The sequence below is a fragment of the Stegostoma tigrinum genome, chromosome 10, assembly GCF_030684315.1.
Source record: "Stegostoma tigrinum isolate sSteTig4 chromosome 10, sSteTig4.hap1, whole genome shotgun sequence".
Taxonomy (NCBI): Eukaryota; Metazoa; Chordata; class Chondrichthyes; order Orectolobiformes; family Stegostomatidae; genus Stegostoma; species Stegostoma tigrinum.
The window spans coordinates 31,032,539-31,055,166 of record NC_081363.1 but is presented as its reverse complement, the minus strand read 5'-3'; the positions used below and the strand labels follow the sequence as shown (position 1 = coordinate 31,055,166).

Here is a 22,628-nt window from a genome sequence, read left to right as displayed (position 1 = left end):
GGATATTTAATTTTTTAGCTTTTATGTTCAGCAGATGCTGCTGGAGTTTTGAAGAAGCAGAAGCTTTCTTTACCCCCTCTCTCAATTACAGCTAGAAGCTGGGATTATCTTCCTACTGCTGGCATTGCACGTGAGAAAATTTGATTTCTGATTTTGCTTTTTTGCCAATGATGTGTTTACAGGATTTTATGATATTGGAGCAGTTAATTAGTAATAGTCTATTATTTGGTTATGTTTTTCAATAGCATCAAGATGTGGAGGTGTCAGTGTTGGACTGGGATGGACAAGGTCAGAAGTCACATGATATCAGGTTATAGTCTAACAGGATTATTTGAAATCTCAATTTTCAGGACGCTGATCCTGTGTCTGGTGAAGTGACATCACCTGACGAAGGAGCAGCACTCCCAAAGCTTGTGATTTCAAATAAACCTGTTGGACTATAACTTGGTGTCATGTAACTTATGACCTAATAGAAGCAAGTTATTCTAAGTTTGTCTTTCTTTTGTTACATTTTAACTATAGTGTTGGAATAAATTGTGTTTTGCTTAATACCGAATAGTTTGACCAGTGAAATTGCATCTGGAACAGAGCACTTTACATTTGCCTTAAAGAAAAGGAAAAGTTTGGGTCTAGGCTATCTTCTTAAACTATTTTAAGTGCATCTGGTCTGATCCATAACAACATACCTGAAACATGTCTTCCTTAATGATCACTGTTCCATTTCAGAAATAGCACAGGAAAGATAAAAAGATCAGTTTCCCTCTTATGTGACATCAGATTCTTAAAACACAAATGTCTGTGTGTTTTCCCTTTTCATTTTAATGTATGTTCAGATGTGATTAATGTAATTGCAAATAAGGTTAAAGTGAAAATAATACGTCCTCCACGATTGCATTTGAAGGAAAAACAGCAACTTAAAAAATGAGTACAGAAAAATTTTATAAACAGTCAGTGCTTCTGGAAACTGTATTTTGAAATGTGAAAGGTGACGAGTATAAAAGAATTTTAAAAATTACAATTTTAAATCAATTTATCATCCATAACTTGAAACTTAAACATTTATCATTTTGTGTCAAAATGAACATGAGGTACGATTTATTGAATTAATTTTTCCTTTCCTGCAGTCAACTGTGATGAAAAAGACAATGTATTATAGTATGCGTATAAAGAGCATCCAACGACAGCAAGTTGAAATTGTGGAAAGATTACAGAAGCAAATTAGTTCTTTGCAGGATGTACCTAAGGAGCGAATAAGTACCATTAGCTTCTGTATTAAAACCGTAAGTATAAAACCTGTGATGTTTATTGATTTTATTTTTCCCCTAATTCAGCCTCTACTAAAAGCCTCTGCTTTTCCTACACTCATAATCTGTGTTACTAGTACTCAAAAATTGTCTGGCCATTTTTCCATTCTCTGATGAAAAGTCAAGAACTTTTCCTACTCCTACAAAACTTTGCACGGGTAGAGGTCAGGTTGTCATGTCTCACATTTATTAGCAAACCAGACAGAAAAAGAGCTTTTGAAAAGCAATGAATTTCCCAGCGACAGATGCAAATGACAACATTGCACTTTTAAATAATGCAGTTAGCTGAAGCCATGTGACTTGCAGGAAGTGATTCTTTCAGACAAAATTGTGCTTCAGCAACCTTTTTTTGAAAAAAAAGCCAAGTCGAGGAACTCTTCAGTGCTTCAACTGAATCATCTTTCACAATTCTTTAGACATGTTAATGATGGAAGTGCCTTTATAACAATTTTAACAAACTAAAATCAACATAGATCCAATATTTAGTAATGGACAACAATAGAACAATTTTTTTTAAAAATGTAGAATGTAAATATGCCATGGAAAATCCTTATCTCCCAAAATGTGGAATACAGAATATGTGGTATTAAAGGAACAGCTCATAGTCTTGAAGATCCTGTTATATTGATCAACAGGATTATAACTCACTAAATGTAGTGAAGCAGTGGTATAGTGGGAATACAAATACAAAGTTTTGGAGAAAGTAAGCAGGTCTGGCAGCATCTATAAAGAGTGAAGCACAGTTAATGTTTTGAGTCTTCTGACCCTTCATCAGAACTGAAAATAGCTGGAGAAGAGTGCTATTGGTATTTATATTGATGATGGGGATAGAGTTTTGGGGGTGAGAGGTGTGGTGGTAGAGAAGGAAGTACAAAAGGACAGTGACTGGAGAGAGTAGAAAAGATGTAGGCAGACTAAAAGATTGCGTTGATGAGCTTGGGGGAAAGAGGGTGGACAGCGTGGGGTGGGGTGTAGGCGGTAGTGGTGTTGGAATATTGCGAGAAGGATGCTAGGAGATAAACTGACTAGTTTTGCACCTTCTGTGATTGTTTGGGAAGTGCTGTGGATATGTAGGGAAATGATGGGGGTGGAGGAGTTTATCACAGAGGGAATTGCCCCGGTGGAATGCTGGTAAAGCAATAAGGGATCTGTGTGCTTGGTGGTAGCATCTCGCTGGAGATGGCTTAAATTATCCTTTTGATGCAGAATCTAGTGGGTGAGAAATGAACACTAGGCAGAACCTATCATTGTGGGAGGGGAGAGAAAGGGTGAAAGCAGAAGTGTGGGAAGTCGGTCTGACATGGCTGCAGGTACAGTGGCGAAGAATCATTTGTTAAGGAAAAAGGCAGACTATTTTTTGCCTTTATTACACTGGTAATAGAACAGGACTGTGAATCCAGAAATCCAGATGCCTGCTTGGGACTATAGATTTGAATCTCAACGGAGCAGATGGTGAAATTTGAATTCAGTGTAAGTATGAAAAGCTAGCCATTAGCGAGTTTTGAGAAGATTTGTAGCTCAAGTTGAGTTTCTGGATGTGAGTTTGCTCGCTGAGCTGGAAGGTTAGCTTTCAGACGTTTCATCACCTTTTTTTACTTTGAAAAAATATACTTTATTCATAAGATGTACAAAAAATAAAACATATTTATACACCTACCCAGCCAAGCAAGCCCCTCCGGGTTACCCAGGGGGTACACACACCAACTAAAGGAAAAAAAAACAAAGCAAAGAAAATACCCCAGCAGTCGTCTCCCCGCACAGTCCCCGTTGGCCCCCTGACCAGTTGGGGAAGGCGCCAGCTGGGCCCAATTACCAGATAGGGCCCTTTTTTCTATTCTGGACGAGGGGTTTCATAGGGTGGTCTTTCCCCACCGCGTCTTGGTGGCGGCTGCCCCAAGCTTTAGCACGTCCCTCAGCATGTAGTCCTGGACGTTGGAGTGCGCCAGTCTGCAACACTTGGTCAGGGTCAGTTCTTTCAGCTGGCAGACCAGCAAGTTGCGGGCAGACCAAAGAGCGTCTTTCACCGCATTGATGGTCCTCCAGGCGCAGTTGATGTTGGTCTCAGTGTGCGTCCCGGGAAACAGCCCATAGAGCATGGAGTCCCGCGTCACAGAGCTGCTCGGGACGAACCTCGACAAATACCACTGCATCCCCCTCCAGACCTCCTGCACATAGGCACACTCCAGAAGGAGGTGATTGACAGTCTCGTCCCCCCTGCAGCCGCCTCGAGGGCAGCGTGCGGTGGCGCAGAGATTCCAGGCGTGCATAAAGGATCTCACTGGCAGAGCCCCTCTCACCGCCAGCCAAGCAATGTCCTTGTGCTTGTTTGAAAGTTCTGGCGATGAGGCATTCTGCCAAACGACTTTGGCAGTCTGCGTGGGGAACCACACGACGGGATCCACCCTCTCCTTCTCCCGAAGGGTCTCGAGCATACTACGTGCTGACCACTGCCTGATGGCCTTGTGGTCAAAGGTGTTTCCCTTCAAAGATTTCTCCATGAAAGACAGGTGGTACGGGACGGTCCAACTACTCGGAGCGTTCCGCGGCAACGAGGCCAGGCCAATCCTTCGCAACACCGGGGACAGGTAGAACCTCAGTAAGTAGTGACACTTGTTGTTTGCGTACTGAGGATCTACGCACAGCTTGATGCAGCCGCACACAAAGGTAGCCATCAGGGCGAGGGTGGCGTTCGGTACGCCCTTTGCCCCATTTTCCAGGTCTTTGTACATGGTGTTCCTGCAGACCCGGTCCATCCTCAACCCCCAAATGAAGTGGAAGATGGCCCGGGTGACTGCAGCGGCGCAGGTCCAGGGAATAGTCCAGGCCTGCGCCACATACAACAGTACGAAAGCCCCTCCCACCTGACAACCAGGTTCTTACCCGCGATGGAGAGGGACCGGAGCATCCACCTGCCCAGCTTCTGCTTCAGTTTGGTGATACGTCTTCCCAAGTCTTAGTGCACGCCCCAGCTCCACCGAACCAAACACCCAGCACCTTCAGGTAGTCTGTCCTGACGGTGAAGGGGATGAAGGAGCGGTCGTCCCAGTTCCCGCAGAACATGGCCTCAGCTCTTAGCCCTATCGACTTTGGCACCCGAGGCCAGTTCAAACTGGCCGCAGATGTCCAACAGCCTACTCACCGACCGACGATCGGTGCAGAAGACAGCGACATCGTCCACGTACAGGGAGGTCTTGACCTGAAGGCCTCCGCTGCCTGGGATAGTCACGCCCTTCAGGCTCACGTCCTTCCTGATGGATGCGGCGAAGGGCTCCACACAGCACACGAACAAGGCAGGAGAGAGCGGGCAGCCCTGCCTGACTCCAGATCTGACGGGAAAACTGTTCAATTCCCACCCGTTGATCGAGACAGCGCTAACGATGTTGGTGTAGAGCAGCCGGATCCAATTGCAGATGCCCTCCCCGAACCCCAATTTGGAGAGGACGTCCCTCATGTAAGCACGAGAGACCCTGTCGAAGGCCTTCTCCTGGTCCAGGCTGACGAGGCAGGTGTCCACCCGCCTGTCCTGCACGTAGGCAATCGTATCCCTGATGAGCGCGAGGCTCTCAGAGATCCCCCTGCCCGGCACAGCACAGGTTTGGTCAGGGTGCATCACTGACTCCAGGACAGACCTGACCCGGTTGGCTGTGACCTTGGCCAGGATTTTGTAGTCCACGTTCAACAGTGAAATGGGACGCCAATTCTTAATTTCTTCCCTCTCCCCCTTCCTCTTGTAAAAGAGGGTGATGATGCCCTTCCTCATGGATTTGCACATTTCCCCTGCCCGAAGCACACTATCGTACACCCTCAGCAGGTCCTGGCCGACCAGGTCCCACAGAGCGGAATACAGCTCGACCGGTAAGCCATCGCTCCCGGGAGTCTTATTCCTCTCCAAGGACTTGAGGGCTCTGGTCAGCTCGTCCAGGGATATCGGCCGGTCCAGCCACTCCCTCGTGCCATCGTCTAAGACCTCCGTGATAGACGACAGGAATGACTCGGAGGCCGTGCTGTTTTTGGGCTTCACGTCGTACAGTCCTGCATAGAAGGATCTGCTGATCATCAAAATGTCAGGCCGAGACGACGTCACCGAGCCGTCATGCTCCTTCAGCCGGCTAAGCACAGAGCTCTCTTTGTGCACCTTCTGAAAGAAGAAACGCGAGCACGTCTCATCCTGCTCCACGGAGCGGACCCTGGACCGGAAGATTATCCTGGAGGCCTCCGCGGCGAAGAGCGAGGCTTGCTGGCCCCTCACCTCGCGGAGGTCCTCTGTGACATTGACTCCCATTGACTGCAGAAGGAGCAGGTTCTGCACCCTTTTCTGGAGTCGCAACAGCTTTCCCCACCTCTCTCTTACCTTCCGAACACCCTTGAGGACAAAGAACCTCTTGATGTTCTCCTTCACCGTCTCCCACCAGTCGCCCGGAGACTCAAAGAGGGGTTTCATGGTTCTCCAACCAGCGTACTCCCTCTTAAGCTCCTCGACGTTCTCTGGGGTCAACAGAGTCGTGTTGAGCTTCCACGTCCCCTTGCCGGCCTGCTGGGCATCCTGTAAATGATAGTCGGCCAGCAGGAGGCAGTGGTCAGAGAAGAACACCGGCTCGACACCGGTGGACCTGACCGAGAACGCCCGTGACACAAACAGGAAGTCTATCCTTGAGCGGATAGACCCGTCTGGCCGCAACCAGGTGTATCTCCGCTGCGCTCCGTCTGCAGGGGTGCTGAAGACATCAAGCAGCTTTGTGTCCTTCACCGTGCCCATCAGGAATCTGGATGTGACATCCAGTTGACTCCCCCCCACCCGCTGTCCCCACGCCGGACCTTCCATCTGCATCGATGATGCAGTTGAAGTCTCCGCCTAGGATGACTGGCCTGGACGTAGCCAGCAGGGGTGGAAGCTGCTGCAGGACGGCCAACTGCTCACTCCATACCGCTGGGGCGTACGCATTGATCAGCCTCAGGGGAGCATTCCCGTAGGTGACATCAGCCACTAGGAGGCGCCCCACCGCCACCTCCTGAACTTGAGAGATGATGAAGTTGCGCCCTCGCAGCAGAATAGCCAGGCTCTAGGAGCGACAGTCGTTACCCCCCGACCAGATCGAAGGCCCACAGGTCCAGGCGCCGGACCATTTCCCGTAGCTGCTGAGGTGCAGTATCCCGTACTCCTGCAGAAACAGGAGGTCCGCCTTGACGGTGGTCAGGTAGGCCAACGTGGACACACATCTTGCAGTGGACTTGATGCTGCGCACATTAATGCTCGCAACTCGTACCCCCATTGTGGGCAGTGACCACAGTACCCTCCCCAAGTCCAAGGTCTAGCCCCTCCATCTGTCCCTTCATGCCCATTGCCTGGGCTAACTGCTGGACGCTCTCTGGGCTCAGGAAACCGTCCATGCTGCCTTCCAGGTGGCATCCCTCCGATGGGGGTTCGGAGGCAGGAGAGTCCGGCTCTGGGTCAGGCTGGGGACACGCTGTTTCCTCCTTCCCGCCTGAAAGTTCCGAGGGGCCCTCCAGGGCCCCAGCGGCGTGTGGCTGGGTGTCGGAGGGAGCCTCAGGACGCTTCCCGTCACCTGGAAGCGGGGTGCTGCTTTCCTTCTCCCTTGAAATCTTTAGCTTCTGCTTTGGGCGCGCCTCCTCCAAATCTCCCTCGTCAGAGGAGCTCTTATAGCCCCCCTGTAGCTGCCTCTTCCCGCCTGCTGGTTGTGGTGCCTGGGCCCGCTGGTGCACCTTCCTCCTCGCTTTCCGGACTGCCGTCCACTCCCCTGGGTCACCTGTCGCCTCCTCCATTGACTCTGGGTTGTCGGGGGTGGGGGGGAGCGGAGCCTGCAGGGGCGCTTTGCTGGCCTCGGGTCCATCCTGCGGGGCTGGGCCCTCCTGCACGACCTGGCTCTCCTGCACATTAGGGGGGTCCTTGCAGGGCCCTGGTGCCTTCCTCTCCTCCGCGGGGGCTTGCCCCGCATTGCCCCTGCCGGCGACCTGGGCGTAGGTGGTCCCCCGCCGCGGGCATGCCCGATAGAGGTGGCCCACTTCCCCGCAAAGGTTGCAGCTTGTTTCTTGTGGGCAATCCTTTGCAAGGTGTCCCTCCTCCCTGCAGTTCCTGCAGATGGTGGCTTTGCAGTCGGCCGCCACGTGACCTGACCTACCACAGGCATGGCAGACTTTAGGTTGCCCTGCGTAGGTCAGGTAGCCCTTGCTCCCGCCGATCGCGAAGCTGGATGGTGGGTGTACGATGTTCCCGTCCATGCCCGTCCTCAGCGTCACCTTGACCTGCCTCTTACTGGTCCAGATCCCGAAGGGGTCCATGATGTTGGTTAGGTCCCCTTCCACCTTCACATACCTTCCAAGGAAGGTCAGGTTATCAAATCCTGGCACATACGGGTTGTACATGTGTACAGTCACCATACGGCTCCTCTGCACCGGCATCACAAACAGCGCGACAGCGGTCAATACAGAGAGGGGGCCCTCACCTCCTTTCTCCTTGAAAACCTCCAGGAAGCGCTCGCAAAGCTTGGCACTCCTGAAGGTTACATCGTAGAAACCTCCTCCAGGGAAATCTGCAGGCAGTAAATGTCCGCAGCAGCAAACCCACAACAGTCCAACAGGACCCTCTTCACGAAGAAGGTGCAGTCCACAGGTGCACCTTCATCTACCTTCTTCACGGAAACACGGATGGTGTTCCGGACCCCCTGACCCAGGGCCCGAGCACTCGCCGCAGCCATTGTTGCAGGTTGGCTGCTCCCCTGAACCAGCGTTAGGCCGGAGTCAGCATTAAGATCCACCGGTTGCAAGGGTGCACAGCCAACCTGACGTCTTCCTTCCACCTCCAACACAGTCGCGCTCTCCTCTTCTCGGTCCACAAAAGAGTGGGTCTTTATTTTGTTCTGGATGTAAGCTGGTTCACTGAGCTGGAAGGTTTGTTCCCAGACGTTTCATCACCATTCAAGGCCACATCAAGAGTGAGCCTCCGATGAAGCGCTAGTGTTATATCCCGCTTTCTATTTATCTGTTTAGGTTTCCTTGGGTTGGTGATGTCATTTCCTGCGTGGGTGATGTCATTTCCTGTTCTTTTTCTCAGAGGATGGTAGATTGGCTCCAAATCGATCTGTTTGTTGATGGAGTTCCGGTTGGAATGCCATGCTTCTAGGAATTCTCGTGCGTGTCTCTGTTTGGCTTGTCCTAGGATGGATGTGTTGTCCCAGTCAAAGTGGTGTCCTTCCTCATCTGTATGTAAGGATACGAGTGATAGTGGGTCATGTCGTTTTGTGGCTAGTTGATGTTCATGTATCCTGGTGGCTAGCTTTCTGCCAGTTTGTCCAATGTAGTGTTTGTCACAGTTCTTGCAAGGTATTTTGTAGATGACGTTCGTTTTGCTTGTTGTCTGTGTAGGGTATTTTAAGTTCATTAGCTGCTGTTTTAGTGTGTTGGTGGGTTTGTGGGTTGCCCTGATGCCAAGAGGTCCGAGTAGTCTGGCAGTCATTTTGGAAATGTTTTTGATATAGGGGAGAGTGGTTATTGTTTCTGAGCCCGATTTGTCTGTTTGTTTGGGTTTATTGCTGAGAAATCGGTGGACTGTGTTCATTGGGTACCTGTTCTTTTTGAATACGCTGTATCGGTGATTTTCTTCTGCTCTTCGTAGTTCCTCTGTGCTGCAGTGTGTGGTGGCTCGTTGGAATAATGTTCTAATGCAGCTTCGTTTGTGGGTGTTGGGATGGTTGCTCCTGTATATCAGTATTTGGTCCGTGTGTTGTTTTCCTGTAGACGCTGGTGTGAAGTTCCCCATTGACTGTTCGCTGTACTGTGACGTCTAGGAATGGCAGTTTGTTGTTTTCCTCCTCTTTTGTGAATGTTATGCCAGTAAGGGTATTATTGATGGTCTTGAAGGTTTCCTCTAATTTGTTTTGTTTCGTGATGACAAAGGTGTCATCCACGTAGCGGACCCAAAGTTTGGGTTGGACTCTGACAAACGCTACATTGGACAAACAGGCAGAAAGCTAGCCACCAGGATACATGAACATCAACTAGCCACAAAAAGACATGACCCACTATCACTGGTATCCTTACATACAGATGAGGAAGGACACCACTTTGATTGGGACAACACATCCATCCTAGGACAAGCCAAACAGAGACACGCACGAGAATTCCTAGAAGCATGGCATTCCAACCGGAACTCCATCAATAAGCACATTGATTTGGAGCCAATCTACCATCCTCTGAGAAAAAGAACAGGAAATGACATCACCCACGCAGGAAATGACTAACCAACCCAAGGAAACCTAACCAGATAAATAGAAAGCGGGACATAACACCAGCCCTTCATCGGAGGCTCACTGATGATGTTACCTAGAATGGTGACGAAATGTCTGAAAACTAACCTTCCAGCTCAGCGAGCAAACTCACATCCAAAAGCTCGCCATTGTTTGCTGTCAGAAAAAATCTGGTTGATCAATGCCCTTTCAGAGATGGATATCTGTCAACCACACCTGTACTTGCCAACATGTCGATCTCGACCAACAGCAAAGTGGTTAACCCTAAATTGTCCTCTAAGCAGTTAGGAATGGGCAAAAAAAAATCCTGACTCAGATGGCAATGCTCAAGCCCCTTGAAAGAATTTAAGAAAGACTTAAAGTTGCATTTTGGTAAGAAGAATAGAAGCATGGACTATTTTCTAAATTCAGAAGCCTAAATTGCGAAGAGAATTGGGAGTTCTAGTCCAGGCTTCTAAACTTGCAGGTTGAGACAGTCGTTAGGCAGATGCAACTATGGCACTTATTTTGAAAGGACTTGAATAGAAAAGCAGGGATGTACTTCTGAGGCTCTATAAGGCTATAATGCCAGGCCACATTTGGAGTATTGTCTGCAGTTTTGAGCTCCATTCCTCAGGAAAGATGTACTGGTCCTGAAGCAGGTTCAGAGGAGGTTCGTGAGAACGGTCCCAGGAATGAAAAGCTTAACATATGAGGAACGTTTGAGGACTCTTGGTGTATACTCGATGGAGTTTAAAAGGGTGAGGAGGGATCTAACTGAAACTTACAGAATACTGAACAGCCTGGACATAGTGGATGTTGGGAAGGTGCTTCCATTGGTAGGAGAGACGAGGACTTGAAGACACAGTCTTAGAGTAAAGGGTAGACCTTTTAGATTGGAAATCGGGAGAAACTTCAGCCAGAGAGTGGTAAATCTATGGGATTCACTGTGACAAAAGGCTGTGGGGCCAGATCATTGAGTATATTTCAGACGGAGATAGATAGATAGGTTCTTGATTGACGGGATAAAGGATTATGGGGAGAATGGGGTTGAGAAACTTAGCAGGCATGATTGAATGGCAGAGAAGACTTGATGGACTGAATGGCCTAAATTCTGCTCCTAATGGTCTCATTATGGTCTAAAATATTCTGCATGTCAGCTTTGAACTGTGGTGATTGTCAGAAGGTCAGCCAGGTGGACTTCATGGAGTGAGTTCCCTGATTGGGGCTGTTAATGTGGTCCAATCAGAGTGCTCTGGCTGACAGATAGAAACAGGAGTGTCAGATACCCTGCTCACTCTCTGAGTTGGACTCTCCTCATGTAAATGAAGGGTGATGTGATGATGGAATACTGGCCACTGTGGAGTTCTGTCAGAGACAATGAGAGAAAAACACATTCCTAAAGAAATTCACTCACAGCAGATGTCTTGTTGGGGCATCATGCTCTTGTTAGGGTAGCATGTGGATGTGGATGTGGATATTTGTAAATGTCATATCTGGAGGACTTGGGAGATTTTCAGGACTGCCACAGATTCCATTGGAAGGTGGTGATGTAGAGTTCTGTAGCTGTTCTTTAACCTTTGAGACTTTGGATGGTGGCCCCTTTGAGCATCATGCTGTTATTTGGGCAGTTTGACTTCTTTGATCCTGACATTGAAGACTGGATGCAGCACGTTGAAAGTATGTGTTTTTTTTTCTGGGAAAAGCCTTTGACAAGTTTCCACATGGCAGACTAATTCGCAAAGTTAGATCATGAAGGATTCAGGGTGAGCTTGCCACCTGGATACAAAATTGGCTTTATGGTAGGAGAAAGAGGGAGATGGTGGAGAGGTGTTGTTTGGACTGGAAACCTGTGACTAACGATATTCTACAGGCATTGGTACGCCTCCGATTTTGTTTGTTATTTATGTGAATAATTTGGGTGAGAATTTCGGAGGTATAGTTAGTAGGTTTGCGGATAACACAAACTTTGGTATAGTGGACAGTGAAGAAGGTTATCTAAGATTACAAAGAGACCTTGATGAATTGGGTCAATGGGCTAAGGAGTTTAATTTGGATAAATGTGAGATATTGCACTTTGGTAATATAAACAAGGACATGACTTATATAATTAATGGTAAAGCTCTGGGTAGTGTTGTAGAACAGAGACCGAGGGGTTCAGGTACATAATACTTTGAAATCTGTGTGACAGTTAGACAGGGTGGTTAAGAAAGTATTTAACTCACTTGCCTTCATTGCTCAGACCTTTGAGTAAAAGAGTTGGAATGTCATGTTGAGGTTGTGTTGCGCTTTGGTGAGGCTTGTTCTGGCTAGCCTGTTATAGGGAAGATATTATTAAACTAGAGAGGGATCAGAAAATTTAGCAGGATGTTGCTGGGAATGGAAGGCTTGAGATATAATAATAGACTTGAAAGACTCAGATGTTTTTTCACTAGAGTATGGGAGAATGAGGGTTGACCTTCTGGAGGTTTACAAAATCAAGAAGGACATAGATGAGGTAATTGACAATGGTCTTTTCCCTCGAGTGTGGGTGTTTAGAACTATGGGACATATTGTGAAGGTGAGATGAGAGATTTAAAAAGGACATGAGGGGCTACTTTCTTCGCAGGTAGTGGTTTATGTGTGGAAAGAACTGCCAGAGAAAGCGCTGGATGCAAGTAGAGTTGATGTATAAAAGACATTTGGATAAGTCCATGAATAGGAAAGGTTTGGTGGGATATGGGCCAAGTGCAAGCAGGTGGGACTAATTTTGTTCGGGAATATGGTCAGCATGGATACGATGGATCAAAGGGTCTGTTTTCGTGCTATATGACTCTATGACATTGGGGCAGGTGAAAAACAATGAGTAATTTGGTATGTGGCAATAATGATGTGACTATATAAAAGCGCCTACAAGCTGAGGCCCAATTTGATTTCAAACAGGCACTAAGACTGGCTTTGTCATTAAAAATGCAGCAAGTGGAGAATAGGAGTTGCAGGGTATTCTGATGGAAGTGGACACCCTCACTAGTCCATCTGAGCTTAGTGAACACGACTTGGGTGAAGTCAGTTGCATTGACTCGCTCAGGACGTATCCTGAACAAAGAATCAAGGTCAGCCCACAGCAAAACCCCAAAGCAAAGCCAAGCCTTGGCCAGATGAAGGGTCTAGGCCTGAAACATCAGCTTTTGTGCTCCTGAGATGCTGCTTGGCCTGCTGTATTCATCCAGCTTCACACTTTTTTATCTTGGATTCTCCAGCATCTGCAGTTCACATTATCTCAAGCCTTGGCCAGATTGTTTTTCTTCAGGATCTGGCTGGCAAACCATTTTAGTTGCTGCAAAACAATCCCACTAGACCTAAATTAAGTAAGAGAATTCAAAGGCCAATATCCAGGAGAGTGCACACCCTGGAAAGTCCACTTACATCTGGTTTGGAACAGTTAAATTGCTTAGCAACATCCAAATCAGAATAAACATCTAGTTAAATGATCGCCTGGTTCTAATGGAAGTTGATTACTGGCATTGCTGTTTGTGATTGTGGAACCAGTCTTTAACAAAATTAGAAGATAATAAGATGTGAGGCTGGATGAACACAGCAGGCCAAGCAGCATCTCAGGAGCACAAAAGCTGACGTTTCGGGCCTAGACCCTTCATCAGAGAGGGGGATGGGGGGAGGGAACTGGAATAAATAGGGAGAGAGGGGGAGGCGGACCGAAGATGGAGAGTAAAGAAGATAGGTGGAGAGAGTGTAGGTGGGGAGGTAGGGAGGGGATAGGTCAGTCCAGGGAAGACGGACAGGTCAAGGAGGTGGGATGAGGTTAGTAGGTAGCTGGAGGTGTGGCTTGGGGTGGGAGGAAGGGATGGGTGAGAGGAAGAACCGGTTAGGGAGGCAGAGACAGGTTGGACTGGTTTTGGGATGCAGTGGGTGGGGGGGAAGAGCTGGGCTGGTTGTGTGGTGCAGTGGGGGGAGGGGATGAACTGGGCTGGTTTAGGGATGCAGTGGGGGAAGGGGAGATTATGAAACTGGTGAAGTCCACATTGATACCATATGGCTGCAGGGTTCCCAGGCGGAATATGAGTTGCTGTTCCTGCAACCTTCGGGTGGCAGCATTGTGGCAGTGCAGGAGGCCCATGATGGACATGACCTGTCCGTCTTCCCTGGACTGACCTATCCCCTCCCTACCTCCCCACCTACACTCTCTCCACCTATCTTCTTTACTCTCCATCTTCGGTCCGCCTCCCCCTCTCTCCCTATTTATTCCAGTTCCCTCCCCCCATCCCCCTCTCTGATGAAGGGTCTAGGCCCGAAACGTCAGCTTTTGTGCTCCTGAGATGCTGCTTGGCCTGCTGTGTTCATCCAGCCTCACATCTTATTATCTTGGAATCTCCAGCATCTGCAGTTCCCATTATCTCTGATACTCTTTAACAAAATTAGCTCTGGACTCCAAACTTCCTTAAGTTTGCATAAGACATTGGCTAGGCTGAGAACCCATACCCCTACAGATTAAGGGTATGACTTCAGTTCCTGTTTATTATGAGAAGCAGCTGGTTCAGTTTACCGCTGACAGATGTAGACGGCTTGGGCCCAAGAATGATGGAACAAATTTGTTCAGAAAGATTCACTGATATTTGGCTCAACTGAATGAAGTCCAAATTAAATACTCAGAAGTTTTTCTGGAAGGTCTGTGGACTATCAAAGGAGCCAAGGCCACCTTGCATGTAGACCAGGAAGCAATTCCGCGATTTTGCATGCCTACCTAGTGCCATTTATTTTACAGAAAAAAGTTGAGACAGAAATCAAAAGGATGGAAAGCGAAGGCATCATCAGACCAGTCCAGTTCAGGGAATGGGCAGCACCAATCGTACTGATTATGAAGCTCGTCGGGTGGTTTGCTTTTGTGGGGTATTTTAAACAAAGCATAAACCACTTTCGCTGCTGGATAAATACACAATCCTTCAAACAGAGGATTTGGATGCAAAGCTGGATGTGAGTCATGCATTCTTGCAAGTCTGGTTATATGAGGATCCGCAGAAATATGCTAAAATTGATTAGGGTACAACTGCCCATTACGGGTTGTAAAATGTATGAATGCCATTTTGGGTACCATCAACCTGTGCAATTTTTCAGTAGGTGATGGAGAACATTTTAAAAGTTCTACTCCAGGTCACCATTTTTAGGGATGATGTGTTAATGACAATGAAGACCAAGAACGAGCATTTAGAAAACTTGGACATAGCTCTTGCACATTACTCCCAACCAGGCATACACCTTAGAAGGGAAAAAATGTATACCAGATACCCAAGTAACCTACTTTGGTGACAGATTTGACAAGACAGGGTTGCACCCATTGGAAGATAAAGTGAAGGCTCCCACATCTGTACCAGAGTTTAGGTCTTTTGTTGGTTTCGTGAATTATTATGGAAAGTTCAAATGTAACTCAGCCTCCATCCTGGCACCTTTGTGTCAACTCTTTTGAAAAAAGAGGCAGCCTTGGAAATGGTCATATTGCCAAGGTATAGTTTTCAGGGAAGTTTACCAAGTGTGATTCCTATTCATAATATTAGGTTATGGTTAGATATGATAGCTAACTAGATGGCACGGTGGCTCAGTGGTTAACACTGTTGCCTCATAGCGCCAGGGACAGAGGTTCAATTCTAACCTTGGGTGACTGTAGGGAGTTTCCACATTCTCCCTGTGTCTTTGTGGATTTCTTCCAGGTGCTCTGGTTTCCTCCCACAGTGCAAATTTGGTGGATTGGCCATACTAAATTACCCATAGAGTCCAGGGATGTATAGGTACTTGGATTAGTGATGGGAAATGCTGGGTTACAGGGATAAGGTAGGGGGGTGAGTCTGGGTGAGATGCTGTTCGGAGAGCTGGTATGGACTTGTTGAGTCAAATGGCCTGTTTCCACAGTGTAGGGATTCTATGATTCTATAAAAAGCTATACATCTAGGACTTTGGCAAATGCAGACCATAAACACACCCAGATAGAGATGGAAGGTTTGGCCATCGTATTTGGAGTAAGGAAGTTCCACAAGAATAAACTGGAAACCTCTGGTAGGTCCATTTAAAGAGGACAAGGCAGTGCCTGCCATAGCTTTAGCCAAATTCAACAGTGGACTCTAATACTATGAGCATATAATGACTAAGCTGCAACACCATCCAGGAGGCCAAGAAGCTAATGCAGATGCTTTGAGCTGCCTCCTGCTGGCCGAAACACCACCAGTGGCACCGCTACTGGAGTCCATAATAGTTTTACATTTTTTGGACACATAACCATCACAGCTGGCAATATCAGACTGTGGACGCAAAAGGTTCAGGTCCAATCACTTTGAATGGGCATCCACAATGACCAAGAACATTGAGATTATGAAAGGACCGGTTTCATCAACATGTACCTGAGTCCAGGGTTTATTTCAGCCATTCCCTCAAATGTGGAGGAGCTGTTGACAGTAATTTTTGTCCATGTTTGCACTCTGGGCACTGCTCCACCATGGCCTAGTCAGCATATCATCCTTCTCGCCAACATCTTCATCTTGGAAACCCCTGGATGACCCTGGTGGAGTTCAGCCAGTATCTGGTGGCAACCTTTCCTCAGGACAATCTCTCTTGCTATAATAATATGCCATCCTGTATGATGATCTGGTCTCACCTGGTCCAGAAAGGCTTCCGTTATGGTTGTGACGGTCCATTCAAACAGAGGGACCATTTAACCAGACATTTGTTTTAATTGGTTCTGATTTGGGTGTTGCTAGGCAACTTATCTTTCCAAACCACATGTAGGTGGACTTTCCAGGATTGGCAGTCTTCAGGATATTGGCCTATGAGTTCTATTAGGCCTTGTAGAATTCCTTTGCTCTCTCAAGTCGTATGTTGACAGCAACCAAAATGTCTAAGGAGCATATGGTCATTACGCTTCTTTTCCTATTGATGTATTCAAAATAAGTTTCTTCCTGTCAATTTTATTAGCACTTGCTGGTTTATTTTCTCTCCCTTCATTGTTTTTTTGGGTCACCTTTTGTTGGTTCTTAAACTTCCCAATACTTTGGCTTGCCACATTTTATCTTTTTTCATTGATTCAGCCTTTGATACTATCTTTGACTTCTTTGGTTAACAATGGTTAGTTTATTCCCTTCCTTGAATCCTTCTTCTCACTGGGATATAGTTGTCGTGAGCTGCGAATTATTACCTTAACTGCTTGTCGTTCTTCAACAACTATATTTTCTGCTGAACCCATTTCCTACTCCATTCCAGCCAACTCATTTCTGTGTATTTACCCTTATTTAAATTGTTTCCAATCCAAGTTCCATCTTCTCAAACTGAATACTGAATTCTATGGAATCTATTACTTTGACATCATTTACGAATCCAGCCTCATTTCACGCTACCAAATTCAACATAGTCTAATCCCAAGCTGGATGCACAACATTTTATTCTTGGAATATGACCGCAAGACAAATTCTACTTTATGCCTGTATTTGCCCGTTTGCTTTTCCAAATCTGAGAATATTAAAATGACTCATGATTAATACCCTTGTAATATGCCCTTGTGATCTCCTGATATATTGTGTCCTACAGTGTAACTCATGTTGTTATTCCTTACCTCTACCCATATGGATTCTACTTCTTCTGATTTAAGGTTATTGTATCGTCTAAAGTTCTTTTGATATTCTTAAAAGACAATATTTACAGAAGGGAATTTTGTTCTTTGTGACATGAATGTTTTCAAAGCAGGATAAAATATTCTGCTTGGGAGTGTTGCAGAGGCCTATTTATTTGAGGCATTCAGTGGGAACTAGATGGTTATTTGAAAAGGAAGAATGTGTAGAGTAATGGGAAAAGGACGAGAACATGTCTCTCAGCAAGATGTGTTGACACAAGGATCGGTGCTAGGTCCACTGCTTTTTGTCATTTATTTAAATGATTTGGATGTGAATATAGGACGTATGTTCAGTATGTTTGCAGGTGACAGCAAAGAAAGGTATCTCCAAGTACAATGGGACCTTGATCAGATGGGCTACTGGGCCGAAGAGTGGCAGATGGAGTTAATTTGCATAAATGTGAGCTGCTCCATTTTGGTAGGGCATACCAGGGAGGACTTATTACACCTCGTGGTACAATTCTGGGGAGTGTTGCCAAACAAAGAGACCTTGGAGTGCAAGTTCATAATTCCTTGATGGTGGAGTCACAGGTACACAGGATAGTAAAGAAGGCATTTGGTACGCTTGCCTTTGTTGTCAGTGCATTGAGTTTAGTAGTTAGGTCATGTTGTGGCTGTATGGGACATTGACCACTTTTGGAACACCACGTTCAATTCTGGTTTCGCTGCTGCAGGAAAGATGTTGTGAAACTTGAAAGGATTCAGAAAAAAATGTACAAGGATTTTGCCATGGTTGGAAGGTTTGAGCTGTATTTGACCTGGAGGGTCAGAAATTGAGGGGTGATCTTATAGAAGTTTATAAAACCATAAGGGGCTTGGATAGAGTGAATAGTCAAGGTCATTTCACCAGGGTGGGGCAAGTCCAAAACCGTGGGCAAAGGTTTAAGGTGAGAGGGAAAAGATTTAAAAGGGACCTAAGGAGCAACTTTTTCCATGCAGAGGGTGGTGTGTGAATGGGTTGAGCTGCCAAAGGAAGAGGTCAAGGACGGTACAATTACAACATTTAAAAGGCGTCTGAATTGTTATATGAATAGGAAAGGTTTAGAGGGATCTGAGCCAAATGATGGCAAATGGAACTAATGTGGAATATCTGGTTGGCATGGACAAGTTGTACTGAAGGGTCTGTTTCGTGCTCCACATCCATATGATTCTAAGATCGTTTCCAGCTATTGTACTTACTATATTTTCTACTGACAAAGCTGTCCCACTGTCTGTTTCTTCCTGCGGGCGCTTTTGAAAAGTCACACAGCCCTGCACATTCAATTCCCAGCTTTGATCTCTCTGTAGCTGTCTCTGTAATGTCCATAAGATCGTACCCATTAACCTCTGCATCGTTAGCTTATATATTTTGTTACAAATACAGTTTGTATTAAAGTGAAGAGTCGATATTTTTGGCTTTTGCCCCTATTTGATTCTGCTTTTCTATGTTTATACACTCTGTCCTTTCCTGTCCAACTGAGTATCATTATCCCAATCCTTTTGTTTTGTGACCTGATATGTAACCTGAAAACTTGCCCCTCCCATCTCTTTTAATGCGTGAATGTTCTTGCCTTACTGGGATAGCATGCTATTTATTCTCGGAGTATTGCAAAAGTTAAAAATTCTATAAAAGTGTACAGTTTTCAAATTTTTCTGGTTTTTAGATCCAAGTTGACAGAAAGGATGGACCAGGTTTCTGTACTTCGAAGGAATTGCTATTTATTTACAAATAAATAGATTCTAGGTCCAAGTAAACAATTGTGAATTATTGACATATAGCTCTGCCCAGTTGAATTTTAAACCCCTTGCCCTTACAAACAAACACAGACTATTTTGTAAATGTGCTTTATCACAAATATGTATACACAAATTAGAAAGACAAAGATTCCATCCATTCTCCCTTACTTCTCCTTATCTTCTCCTTTATCCATCTTCTAACTGCCTCCCCTTCTCTCCTAATTTCCGCACTCCCCTCCAACCCCATCACACCCGGCACTTTCCCCTGCAACTGCAGGAAGTGCTACACCTGCCCCCACACCTCCTCCCTCACCCCCATCCCAGGCCCCAAGATGACTTTTCACATCAAGCAGATGTTCACCTGCACATCCGCCAATGTGGTATACTGCACCCGCTGTTCCCGTTGTGGCTACCTCTACATTGGGGAAACCAAGCGGAGGCTTGGGGACCGCTTTGCAGAACACCTACACTTGGTTCAGAATAAACAACTGCACCTCCCAGTCGCAAACGATTTTAACTCCCCCTCCCATTCCTTAGACTACATGTCCATCCTGGGCCTTCTGCAGTGCCATAATGATGCCACCCGAAGGTTGCAGGAACAGCAAATCATATTCCACTTGGGAACCCTGCAGCCCATTGGTATCAATGTGGATTTCACAAGCTTCAAAATCTCCCCTCCCGCCACTGTAACCCAAAACCAGCCCAGATCATCCCCACCTTCCTAACCTGTTCTTCCTCTCACCTATCCCCTCCTCCCACCTCAAGCCACACCTCCATTTCCTACAATTAACCTCATCCCACCCCCTTGACTTGTCCATCTCCCTGGGCTGACCTATCTCCTCCCTACCTCCCCACCTATGCTCTCCTGTCCACCTATCTTCTCCTCTATCCATCTTCGGTCCACCTTCCCCTCTCTCCCTATTTATTTCAGAACCCTCTCCCCATCCCCCTTTTCTGGTGATGGGTTTAGGCCCGAAACATCAGCTTTTTGTGCTTCTCAGTATTCTGAAAGTTTCAATCAAATCCCCCCTTCAACCTTCTCAACTCCATCAAGTTCCACATTGCTTTTCATATGACAGGCCCTTCATTCTCAGGATCATTCTCTGGTAATCTTCTCTGTACCTTCTCCAAGGCTAGCACATGCTTCCTTCGAGAGAGGACCTAAATTGCTCACTGTATTGCAAATATCTGACTAGAGCTTTGTACAGCCTTAGCTGTACATCCCTGCTCTTGTATTCTAGCCCTCTCAAAATGCATTTGCCTTCCTAACTGTCAACTAAAACTACCTGCTAACCTTAAGCAAATCCTGAAGTAGGACTCCCAACTCCCCTTGTGCTTCAGATTTCCGAAGCTTTTTCACATTTGTAAAACAATCTGTGCCTTCTTTCTTCCTGCCAAAGTGTATAACCTCATATTTTCGCACATTGTATTCCATCAGCCACTTGTTTGTCCACTCTCCTAGTCTGCCCAAGTTCTTCTGCAGCCTTCCTGCTTCCTCAGCATTACCTGTCTGTCCACCTATCTTTATGTAATCTGCGAATTTAGCAACAAGTCATCCAGATTTTTAATGTAGATCATGAATAATCGGAAGAATAGAGAGACAGAATTAATCTGCACATGGAGAGGCATGGATTAATCAAGAACAAGTGACATGATTATCTTAAAGGTGAAATCATGTCTGATGAACCCGAGTGAATTTGTGACACAGGTGGCCACATATGTAGATGAGGATAATGCATTTGACATAATCTACATGGATCTCAAGAAGCGTTTTGATAAAGTACTATGTGGGAGACTGATGGTACAGGTAAGAGCCCATGGAATCTGAGGAGAATTGGCAAATTAGATCCATAATTGGCTGAGAAGTGGGAAGCAGATGGTGGTGATTCAGGAGTGATTTTGTGACTGGAAGCTTGTGTCCAGTGGTGTTTTGATTATCAAAAGTTTTAAATTCCTCCCAATGAATAATCTCTTTAAGAACTTCAAGGCTATTCAGCAATCCCTGATTGTGGCTGGCAGAAGACTTTTGCCATTCACAACTAGACACTATTCCATAAAGTCCATCAGCTATTTGTTGTTCGCCAAATCTCATTTTTGATACACTCCATGGTTTCAGCACACATGCAACTCAACCTCCCTGTTTCTTGAACAAACAGCAGTGTAAACCGTGCTGATATTGGTATTGGTTAACATGCTTTGAAAAGTTCGTTTTCAGACGTTTCGTCACCATTCTAGGTAACATCATCAGTGAACCTCCGACGAAGTGCTGGTGTTATGTCCCGCTTTCTATTTATCTGGTTAGGTTTCCTTGGGTTGGTGATGTCATTTCCTGTTCTTTTTCTCAGGGGGTGGTAGATTGGCTCCAAATCAATGTGCTTATTGATGGAGTTCTGGTTGGAATGCCATGCTTCTAGGAATTCTCGTGCGTATCTCTGTTTGGCTTGTCCTAGGATGGATGTGTTGTCCCAGTCAAAGTGGTGTCCTTCCTCATCTGTATGTAAGGATACGAGTGATAGTGGGTCATGTCGTTTTGTGGCTAGTTGATGTTCATGTATCCTGGTGGCTAGCTTTCTGCCAGTTTGTCCAATGTAGTGTTCGTCACAGTTCTTGCAAGGTATTTTATAGATGACGTTCGTTTTGTTTGTTGTCTGTATAGGGTCTTTTAAGTTCATTAGCTGCTGTTTTAGTGTGTTGGTGGGTTTGTGGGCTACCCTGATGCCAAGAGGTCCGAGTAGTCTGGCAGTCATTTCGGAAATGTCTTTGATATAGGGGAGAGTGGTTACGGTTTCTGAGCCCGTTTTGTCTGTTTGTTTGGGTTTATTGCTGAGGAATCGACAGACTGTGTTCAAGGGGTACCCTTTTTTTTAATACGCTGTATAGGTGATTTTCCTCCGCTCTGCATAGTTCCTCTGTGCTGCAGTGTGTGGTGGCTCGTTGGAATAATGTTCTAATGCAGCTTCGTTTGTGGGTGTTGGGATGGTTGCTCCTCTAGTTCAGTATTTGGTCCGTATTTGGACACACTGGCAGAAAGCTAGCCACCAGGATACATGAACATCAACTAGCCACAAAATGACATGACTTACTATCACTCGTATCCTTACATACAGATGAGGAAGGACACCACTTTGATTGGGACAACACATCCATCCTAGGACAAGCCAAACAGAGACACGCACGAGAATTCCTAGAAGCATGGCATTCCAACCGGAACTCCATCAACAAACACATTGATTTGGAGCCAATCTACCATCCTCTGAGAAAAAGAACAGGAAATGACATCACCAACGCAGGAAATGACATCACCAACCCAAGGAAACCTAACCAGATAAATAGAAAGCGGGACATTACACCAGCGCTTCGTCGGAGGCTCACTGATGATGTTACCTAGAAACATCTGAAAATGAACCTTCCAGCTCAGCAAGCAAACTCACACCCAGTACCTCAACCTGAGCTACAAATCTTCTCAAAACTCGCATGCTTTGAAAAATTATAATAACGCTTGCAAAAACCAAGGATTGTGGAAACAGTCATTTTCTGCCTTCAGTCAACAATCAACGGTCTTAATTCCATCAATGTGAAGCCCATCCCACCGTTAAAAACTCCCTTCTACTCCTGTACTGGTACCAGTGCCCTTGAAATGAAACCCATTCCTCTCACACCAATCATTGAGTACTACATTTAAATGTTTTTGCAGATGGCTGAGATAGTAATCCTGAGGTTATT

At 46.1% G+C, this 22,628-nt stretch overlaps 1 protein-coding gene across 1 annotated transcript in view; it reads left to right on the top strand.

Annotated features, from left to right (window-relative positions):
- lrrc9 (leucine rich repeat containing 9) overlaps positions 1–22,628 on the top strand; it is a 187,430-nt gene that overhangs the window by 35,533 nt on the left and 129,269 nt on the right. Inside the window, exon 8 of the mRNA XM_048538501.2 lies at positions 1,125–1,280. Within this exon, the coding sequence (XP_048394458.1) occupies positions 1,125–1,280 (156 nt within the window). The remainder of the gene's footprint in view (positions 1–1,124; positions 1,281–22,628) is intronic.